General features: G+C 35.9%; 2 protein-coding genes across 2 annotated transcripts; one reads left to right on the top strand and one right to left on the bottom strand.

Moving 5' to 3' along the window:
• Positions 1 to 1,045: 1,045 nt before the first annotated feature.
• LOC141703132 (elongation factor 2) lies at positions 1,046 to 5,318 on the top strand. Its single transcript, XM_074506730.1, has 4 exons — positions 1,046 to 1,209; positions 1,790 to 1,856; positions 1,972 to 2,059; positions 2,603 to 5,318. The coding sequence occupies exons 2-4, from the start codon at positions 1,854 to 1,856 to the stop codon at positions 5,041 to 5,043; spliced, it is 2,532 nt and encodes an 843-aa protein (XP_074362831.1). The 5' UTR covers positions 1,046 to 1,209; positions 1,790 to 1,853; the 3' UTR covers positions 5,044 to 5,318.
• A 993-nt stretch (positions 5,319 to 6,311) lies between these two features.
• On the bottom strand, positions 6,312 to 8,526 carry LOC141703134 (pectinesterase-like). Its single transcript, XM_074506732.1, has 2 exons — positions 7,469 to 8,526; positions 6,312 to 7,274 (listed from the first exon to the last, which is right to left on the bottom strand). Exons 1-2 carry the CDS (start codon positions 8,442 to 8,444, stop codon positions 6,577 to 6,579), a joined length of 1,674 nt encoding a protein of 557 aa, XP_074362833.1. The 5' UTR covers positions 8,445 to 8,526; the 3' UTR covers positions 6,312 to 6,576.
• Positions 8,527 to 10,238: the final 1,712 nt, after the last annotated feature.

The raw sequence follows: 10,238 nt of genomic DNA, 5'->3' as shown, positions 1-10,238 counted from the left end.
TATATTTTTGGTTGTCCGATAATATAATTAAAAAAGTTAACAATTTTTTACGTTACTAAAATGTCGGATAATATCCGTGGGTAGCGCGAGAAAAAGTCCCTAGTTTTTAATAATGAATGATGGGTGAAATAAAAATTATATAGATATTAACGATGCGTCAATTGATATATATTAATTGTGAGCAATAAGTATTATATAGATATTAATAGTCAACTAACAAATATTAATTGTGAGAATAATTATCAAATAAATATTATATAGATATTAAATAGGGGCATAATCGTCATATTAATTAAATTGCTCATCAAAGCCCCTGTTGTTGTATTCCTTCGTTTTTAATAATGAATGATGGGTGAAATAAAAATTATATAGATATTAACGATGCGTCAATTAATATATATTAATTGTGAGCAATAAGTATTATATAGATATTAATAGTCAACTAACAAATATTAATTGTGAGAATAATTATCAAATAAATATTATATAGATAATAAAATGGTCAAGTGCTCACTCACATAGTAAAGGAACAATAAAATATAATTTAGTATTTACAATTATAAATATATATGTTATTTAGAATAGGTAAAATTCATATTTGGTATTTAGTATATAAATTTATATTATATATTTTTAAAATTTAATTATTTATTTGTTTCGTGTACTTTCATTCCTTGTCGTGTACCTATATCAGAAACTCAAACCCGATACTAATTATATTCATGATTTTTCGTGTTCGTGTACTTTCGTGCTCGTGTACCAAATTTTCAAACCCAAAGACTAATTATTTGCGTGTCGTATATTAGTATTGTCAAATCCAAGGTCTCGCTCTCAATTTTTTTTAAGGGAAGAAAGTAAGTGGTAGGGAGGTAAAATACTTTCATCCTATTTTTGGAGTAAAAATTTCTAAAATTTACATTAATTATCACTTATTTTCACCTTGGCTTCTTTTAAAAACTAGGAAGCAGAAAGTCTTTTATTCAAACTTTCTTTCCTCATTAAAACTCTGCGGCGAGGGTAAGTGTCAAGGTGATCACTACAATGGACTGGCCCACAAGCAAGCAAAACTCATAAAGTCCAATGCTTGTAAACTTTCTTACCATTGTACCCTCAAATTAGGGTTTGAACAACCAAAGCCTCTCACTCTCTCCTCTTGTCATCTCTCTCCTCGCCTCCCCCCTCTCTCTCCCCCTCCCTCCCTCTCTCTTGGTAAGTCCTCAACTTATCTACTTGAATAAAAACTATTATATACGCATTAGCGTCTTAAATCCTATTATATGCATCTGTTTATTAGTTACTGTGTTGCTTGTGCTTCATTTGTTAGTTGTTTTAAGTTCATTTTCTGAGACTTTGATTTTACAAGTGTTTGTTTTGTCTGGTATGTTCAGAGATCTAGACTATATATGTTTGTTAATATTCGAAGTTAGATTTGCTTGATTAGATGTTCATAGATTTAGATTATATATGTTTGTACTGTTTTATGTGTGTGTATAGATTAGATGTAATGTTATAAAATTTATCCACTGCTAATATGAAGATATGAAGTTAGATTTGTTTGTGTAGATATTTGTTTTTGGTTGGTTAAACAGTTTTATTTGTGTATGTTTGATTGTAGATGATTTGCAGTTGATTGCCATTGAATTGGATATTTTGTAGTTGATTACGATTGATATTGAAATGGATGTTTTTGTACTTGATTACGGTCGATATTGAATTGGATGATTTTGTGCTTGATTACGATCGATATTGAGCTGGATGTTATATTTTGTTTTCTTTTTCTATTGAGCAGGGAGATCTGAATTAGAAGCTTTTTAAGTACTATTTTAGTTGGTGAAATTTAAGCGGCTGACAAGATGGTAAGTCATTTGTTTCTGATTCGATGAACAATTTTATACAAATAGATTTGTGATACTATTGGGGAGAGACTATTATGATGTTTTATGGCTAATTTATTGTGCGTTTATCTTACAGGTGAAGTTTACAGCTGAGGAGCTCCGAAGGATTATGGACTTAAAACAGAACATTCGTAATATGTCTGTTATTGCTCATGTTGATCATGGTATGACTTGTCCTTGGAACATCTCTTTTACTAATATATGCTTGTTGAATTATGGTGCGGTTGTGAAGTCTAGCTGATTAAACTAATTCTAATCGGACTGCTGGTTATCTTAACACATGTAGGGTACCATCAATGCTCAATAGTATTCTTCTGTAAACTATTGGAACCGAACAATTTTTTCTCCTCTTCATGATATGCATATCTGAGTCTTTTGTTGTATATTAAAGTCAGTTGTGAATGGTTGTCTTGCATAGTGACCAGTTAAGCCATTATTTTTTGTCTTGACCTTAAATATTATTTTGCGAGTGTAGTCTTAAGTCTTTACTGAAAGTGAAAATTAAAGATTTTCTCCCTGGGTATGATTATAGCATGTGAAAGATTTTTTCTCTAGGTATGATTGTGGCTTAATTTGTTGAACCTCAAGTATAATTACAAGTATTAACAACATTTTAGTTAATGGAATGTCTGTGTTTATGTTAGTGGAATCTCTTGTATATATTTTTAGTAGTCTATAAAGCATAACTTTACTTTTTCTTTTTCCAGGGAAATCAACACTTACCGATTCTCTAGTGGCTGCTGCTGGTATTATCGCACAAGAAACTGCTGGGGATGTCCGCATGACTGATACTCGAGCCGATGAAGCTGAGCGTGGTATTACCATCAAGTCTACTGGTATCTCCCTTTACTATGAGATGTCAGATGAATCTCTGGCAAGCTTTAAAGGAGAGCGCAAGGGGAATGAATATCTCATCAATCTTATAGATTCCCCCGGACACGTTGACTTTTCATCAGAGGTCACAGCAGCTCTTCGTATCACTGATGGTGCACTTGTCGTGGTTGATTGCATTGAAGGTGTTTGTGTCCAAACAGAAACTGTCCTTAGACAAGCTCTTGGTGAGAGGATTCGACCTGTTTTGACTGTTAACAAGATGGACAGGTGTTTCCTTGAGCTCCAGGTTGATGGTGAGGATGCTTACCAAACATATCAAAGGGTTATTGAGAATGCAAATGTGATCATGGCAACCTATGAAGATCCCCTCCTTGGTGACGTTCAGGTTTACCCTGAGAAAGGAACTGTTGCTTTCTCAGCTGGGTTACATGGGTGGGCTTTCACTCTAACTAACTTTGCAAAGATGTATGCCTCTAAGTTTGGTGTTGATGAGGCTAAGATGATGGAAAGGCTCTGGGGTGAAAATTTCTTTGATCCTGCTACCAAAAAGTGGACCACCAAGAATACCGGAAGTGCCACATGCAAGCGTGGGTTTGTTCAGTTCTGTTATGAACCCATCAAGCAGATAATTAGTACCTGCATGAACGATCAGAAAGATAAGCTATGGCCTATGTTGAAGAAACTTGGTGTTACCATGAAGTCTGATGAGAAGGATCTGATGGGAAAGCCCTTGATGAAACGTGTCATGCAAACCTGGCTTCCTGCAAGTACTGCCCTATTGGAAATGATGATATTCCATCTGCCCTCTCCTGCAACAGCTCAAAAGTACCGTGTTGAAAATTTGTACGAGGGACCACTTGATGATGTTTATGCTAATGCGATTAGAAACTGTGATCCTGAAGGACCACTTATGCTTTATGTTTCTAAGATGATTCCAGCTTCTGACAAAGGAAGGTTTTTTGCATTTGGTCGTGTGTTTGCTGGCAAGGTCTCCACTGGGTTGAAGGTCAGGATCATGGGTCCAAACTTTGTTCCTGGGGAGAAGAAAGATTTATATGTGAAGAGTGTCCAAAGAACTGTTATTTGGATGGGAAAGAAGCAGGAAACTGTAGAGGATGTGCCATGTGGGAACACAGTTGCCCTGGTTGGTTTAGATCAGTTTATCACCAAGAACGCGACTTTGACAAACGAGAAGGAAGTTGATGCCCATCCCATCAAAGCAATGAAGTTTTCTGTCTCACCTGTCGTGCGTGTTGCTGTGCAGTGCAAGGTTGCCTCCGACCTTCCCAAACTTGTGGAAGGACTGAAGCGGTTGTCCAAGTCTGATCCTATGGTTGTTTGTACTATTGAAGAGTCTGGAGAGCATATTATTGCTGGTGCTGGGGAACTCCACCTTGAGATTTGCTTGAAGGATTTGCAGGACGACTTCATGGGTGGTGCTGAAATCATTCAGTCAGATCCTGTTGTTTCCTTCCGCGAAACTGTTCTTGAGAAGTCTGTCCGTACTGTGATGAGCAAGTCTCCCAACAAGCATAATCGTTTGTACATGGAAGCTAGACCACTGGAAGAAGGACTTGCGGAGGCTATTGATGAAGGTCGCATTGGTCCAAGGGATGACCCTAAGATCCGATCCAAAATTTTGGCTGAAGAGTTTGGATGGGACAAAGATCTTGCAAAGAAGATCTGGTGTTTTGGTCCTGAGACTACTGGGCCCAATATGGTGGTTGATATGTGTAAGGGAGTACAATACCTTAATGAAATTAAGGATTCTGTTGTTGCTGGTTTTCAGTGGGCATCAAAGGAAGGTGCTTTATGTGAAGAAAATATGCGAGGAATTTGTTTTGAGGTCTGTGATGTTGTTCTCCATGCTGATGCTATTCACAGAGGTGGTGGCCAGGTTATCCCAACTGCAAGGAGGGTTATCTATGCTTCACAGTTAACTGCCAAACCACGTCTTTTGGAACCAGTTTACCTGGTGGAAATCCAAGCGCCAGAAGGTGCACTTGGGGGTATTTACAGTGTTCTTAATCAAAAGCGTGGGCATGTGTTTGAAGAAATGCAGAGGCCTGGTACACCTCTGTACAACATTAAGGCATACCTTCCTGTTGTTGAGTCCTTTGGATTCTCAGCCCAATTGAGAGCTGCTACTTCAGGGCAAGCCTTCCCACAGAGTGTGTTTGATCATTGGGACATGATGAGTTCTGATCCATTGGAGGTTGGATCTCAGGCATCAACTCTCGTAACTGATATTCGCAAGCGCAAGGGCTTGAAGCAACAGATGACACCTCTATCCGACTTTGAGGATAAACTGTAAGTCATTGGTCTGGCTGGATATGGTTCGAAGACTGGCAGTAAGAGTCGTTTTTGCTTGTTTTCATTTTTGCACTATTTTCTAAACATGATTTGTAACTGCAGCTAAGGCTATCGTTTCTTCTAAATTTCCCATCGTCCAAACTGTTGTGTAGCACGTACATTGGTACATCAGTTTTGTTACTGAATGTTGTTGCTCAGTCCCACGTGGTTACAAAAGACTATTGTTTCTGTTAAATTTCATATGGCTTTGCCAACTAAATATGTTTTCTTACTTTTTGTGCTTGTGCATTTTTATGTGTAGGATTATTCTATCATGTGTTTGCATTTGCTAGGAGACCGGCTTTCTGTCCCCCCTTATCCATTGTGTCTTTGTTTATTGCATTGCACCCCGTATATACAGGGTTTTCCCAAATATACAAGTCATCTGTGCATGTTGTTGACCATTATATTGGATTTTGTGGTTCAGAACTAGTTCTGAAAATAATAATGTTGATTCTATAATTTCCTATCTTGGTTTCTTTTGGGAGTTTGTTTAGCCCCCTTAAACAATCTTCATTTCTTTGTGGAGTTTGTTTAGCCCCCTTAGACATGGATTAGGCCAGGATTAGAAGAAATAATTTTCTGTGCTATCAAATGTCATTCTCTACAATTTCATAAATTGAAGCCTTGAAATGCTGGATGGACTATATGACTTCAGTGTAATTAAATAATGGAGGTTTCGTTTTGTATACTTGTAATATCACCTTCAGGTTTAATCTAGACGATCATGTGAATATAATTAAATCAGAATCCGGGTATCCGAAGTAATTTTCTTGAGCAATTCTAATTAATTGCAAACGAAATGCAAGTAAAAACACTAGCAACTGTTGTGACATAAATATGTTTAAGTTCAAGAAACTGGTACCTGCACTTGGCAAAGTTGGCACTACTCGAAGGGTACTGCCAACTATTAGAGATATGCGAGCAGGTTTTTTCCAAATATTTTGTTTTTTTTGATTAACCAGCAGAAATAGGTCATCTCAGATTAAATTTAGCTTATAAGTTGATTGCACAGTCATTACACCTCCTTCAGATTACACCTTCAACTAATCACTCAGGTGAAACCAGTCTGGAAAATTCCGATAATTTTTTTTTCTTGTTTTTAACTTTCTCATTAGGTGACGTAACTTGTGGCTCATGTGCCATTTACGTCATCACGTTTAAGAACAACTAGGGTATATTCTTAATTTTGAAATTAAGAACATTATCCTTGTAAATTAGAAATTTCCGATAATTAAATATCTTTCCAAATATCAAATAAATACAATACAAATGTCTATTTGTACAAGTTTTCTATGTTCTATACAATATAGGAGAAACATTAATACGGATCTTAAACCTACAAAATGCTTTAACAAATTACTATCAACAAAAGTCATCTGTGCATTTTCCTACCTGCAGGATATGTTGTTATTCTCTAGCCATCCCTATATATCCCTTTATTAGAAACTACAAAACTATGTATACCTTCAAATGCACGGCTGCTTCAATTTATTTACACTTTCATCATTGCAGAATCATAAGGAACTTGACTGTTTTTGACCCATGTGTCACCTTGAATAAATTTACCTGCAGTAAATGTATCAGCATCTTGTTGTTTAATATTTTGTATACCCTTCCACTTCACCCGTTTGGATGTATCTGATCCCGGTCCTCTGTTATTGAACTCTGCATAGAAACAAGTGTCCTGTCCGAAATTGCCGGTCCAGGGTGACCATCCTTCAGGATCAATGTTTTTATCGATAAATGATTGCATTATTATTGTTCGAGAAAATTCTTTCCAAGGTCGTCCTAGGTACTGTTTTGGTGCGGGGTTCATAGACAGCACATCTGCTTCTGCGGAAATGGTGCAGTTTTGGAGGATAAGGCCACCAGTTCCACGTTTCTCTTTTCGTCCTTGAGCTGTTACCATGCACCCTTGATTGGCCATGGGCTTTCTTACCTTCATTGTGCAGCTTTGGAAGACTGCAGCTGCATCCCCGAAGATGAAATCGATTGTTCCTGTGATGGTGCATTCACGGTAGAATTGACGGTAAGTGTGTGTGTAGAGTGTGTCTTGGTAACCATCCAATTGGCATCTGTAGAAGACAGTTCGGTCAGCTGATACTCGAAGTGCAACAGCTTGGTGCTTTTCGGCTCCTGCTGAGTTCTCGAATCCAATGTCCTTAGCCATGAATCCGTCTCCATTAACAGCTGCATGTTATAATTTGGTGTAATTAGTGACAAAATTAATTTGTGCATGCTCGAGACAAATAGCGTTTTTAATAAGAAAATGTTGTAGAATGCTAATGTAAAAACTTTGGCCCTGGTCCCCTTCGTTGCAAACAGGCAATGTCCTTATTACAAATCATAATGAGGAAAAAAAATGTGAAACAAGAGTACTTTACCAACGGTTGCAGTTTTGTAGGTATTGACGCCGTCAATGAAATTCTTGTTTCCGGTAATCTTGGTTTTGGTGGCACCTTCACCAATGAAGACGACATTGTCTACGTGCCTGGGGACGTCAACATACTCCTTATAAATACCAGCCTTAATTTGAATGATAAAGGGAGCTGTGTTTTTTAGCGGGACTGTTTTAAGGGCATCATTAACAGTCTTGAACTGGCCTGAGCCGTCCTGAGCAACGACTGCATTAGGTTTAGGATTCGATTGAAGCAGTCTCCTCTGAGGATGATCAACCCACTCTGGGAACTGATCATTAGAAAGAAGTCTCCTCTTCTGTTTCTTAAGATCAAATCCGGGGATGTCGATATTTGAAATCATGTTGGTTAACTCACTAACCATTGCTAGTGCATTGCTAGAAAGCTCAGAAGCTGATTTCAGAACTTTCTTCATTTTTTCTCCTGCATCCCCTGTTGTGTTTTGGAATGCATCAATACAAGTATCCTGATGAGTAATCACTCCACTGAGCCATGTTTTTAAATCCGCAATGTAATCATCCATCTTGTCCATTTCAAATTTACCAACTTTATCAAAAGACCTGTGCAAATCATCAATGGCAGTGTTCAAAAGATCTTTACAAATGCCATAAGCATCGGAAGTACGTGGATCTTTCTCAGCTTCTTGGAGAGTTGAGGAGTTGCTAATCGCGCCTTTCATGTCGGTAATAGCTACCTCAAATCCAACTTTGATAAGTTCTCTAGGGTCTGTTGAATTGGCATTTTGAAGACTCTGTGCACAAGCATCTTTGTAGTCACAAGGTTGACACATTGTATTCACAGCTTTGCTTGCTGTCGCAACTTTACCACCACTGCTTTTCCCATCACCGCCACCTTTGTTTACACCTACTGCCACGGCTACCACCACTGCAACCAGGACAACAGCAGACAAGCCAATCACAGTGATCTTTTTCGCCGATCCCATATTTATTTATTTAAAAAATTTAAAAATCTCTAAGGGGTGAACAAACTTAAAAATAATAGAATTTCTGATCCTCCATGAGGTTGTGCAATGATGCATGTGAGAAACATAGTGAATGTGGATAAATGTATATAGAGATTTGAAGTGAAAATGTAAGGAAACGAGAGAGACGAGGAAAGACCGGTAATTAGTGTAGAGAAATGTGAGGTTCCGACATAATAGATTGTCATTGGTCTTCATAGTTCGTTGCCATTTGAAGGAGGTGTCTTTGCGGCTATTAGTTCAGTTTCTCCCGCAAAAATAAATCTTCACATTTTATCAGTTGTATTGGTGTCATCAATACTAAATTATAATAATTGGAATGTATAATCTGGTGTGTCCTTTTTTTGGTGATAAGAGATGTACAAATAAGCAATCGAGCCCGGTTTTATTCAAGCTTTAAAATGTCTGATTTCTATAAAAAAGAATGGGTTAAATATCAAAGTGGTCACTCAACTGAAGGCCATCTATCAGTTTAATCATCAAACTTAACTAGGTATCATTTGGATCACTAAAGTAATAATAAATATCAAACAGATACCTCAAAATATGTGCTCGATAATTAAAATTTATTTTATGGAGTTCTAAACTTTTTTTTAAAATTTTATTACAACCAAATGAAAAGTTATGAATACATAATATTTTAGATGATTTTTTGAGATTTTTAAAAAATTATCTACTAATTATTTTTATTTAAATAAAGCAAATGACTACAAAATTAAAAATAAATAGTAGATAAATTTTAAAAAATCTTATTATATTATAGAAAATACTAGAATTCATACATTTTCATTTCGTTTTAATAGGATTCAAGAAAAATATATAGAAATCCATAAAATAAATTTTAATTCTCGAGCACATATTTTGAGGTATATGTATGATATTTATTATGACTTTAGTGATTTAAATAATACCCCGTTAACTTTGATTATTAAACCGATATATGACATTCAGTTGAGTAATCACTTTGATATTTAACCCAAAAAAGAATTGGATCGTTTTTTTAAAAATCGGTCTGACTGGGCTTCTTTTAAAATATGAGCCCTGTTTTAGGCCCACAAGTCAGACCCGATCGGGCCGAACCAGACTTTATTCAAACTTTTTTATTTATAAATTTAATTTATTCCATGTTTTGTGCTTCGTCCCATGGGTTGTTTAGATACCAAAAAAATAAATATCTCGAAATTCTAATAATTGTTATTTTCTTTTGTGATTCACCAGGAAACATATTAAGGCCAAGGCCAAATATTCACTGATGTGAAGCTAATTCACTACTGCTGTTATTACTGCTGTTATTGACTTGTTTGTACTATGTTTTCTTGTTTAAATGAATGGCTAATTAAAAATAAATGATAACAGAATATTGCTAATACTAAGAGGGGTGTATTCAATCAATATTTTAAAGGAATTTTTTGGATTTCTGAAATAAAGAGATATTCAATTTGGATTTTAAAAAATCCTTTAAAATTTGATGGTATTCAATAGAAATTAGAAAAAAGTCTATTAAAATATGAGTGTATTAAATTTAGATTTTAAAAAGTGTACTGAAATCTGGAGGTATTCAATTTGGATTTTTAAAAATCCATCAAAATCTGATGGTATTCAAAGTCGGTGGATTTTTTTATTTGAAAAGGTGGTGGATTTTGATGGATTTACTAATTTATTTTTAATCTTTTGAAATTTCTTTAAAATACATGAGATTTTGAAGAATTTCAGGAAAACTTCACAAAATCAGCAAGACTCTGCAAGATTTTTCTA

This window comes from Apium graveolens, unplaced genomic scaffold, assembly GCF_009905375.1.
Source record: "Apium graveolens cultivar Ventura unplaced genomic scaffold, ASM990537v1 ctg6256, whole genome shotgun sequence".
NCBI lineage: Eukaryota > Viridiplantae > Streptophyta > Magnoliopsida > Apiales > Apiaceae > Apium > Apium graveolens.
This window is presented reverse-complemented; position numbering and strand designations above follow the sequence as displayed.

Coding starts and splice junctions, on each gene's coding strand:
- LOC141703132 (XM_074506730.1), top strand. Junction 2,060..2,602: donor TATTGCTCATGTTGATCATG/GTATGACTTGTC, acceptor TTCTTTTTCCAG/GGAAATCAACACTTACCGAT.
- LOC141703134 (XM_074506732.1), bottom strand. CDS start 8,444: ATGGGATCGGCGAAAAAGATCACTGTGATTGGCTTGTCTGCTGTTGTC. Junction 7,275..7,468: donor CTACAAAACTGCAACCGTTG/GTAAAGTACTCT, acceptor TATAACATGCAG/CTGTTAATGGAGACGGATTC.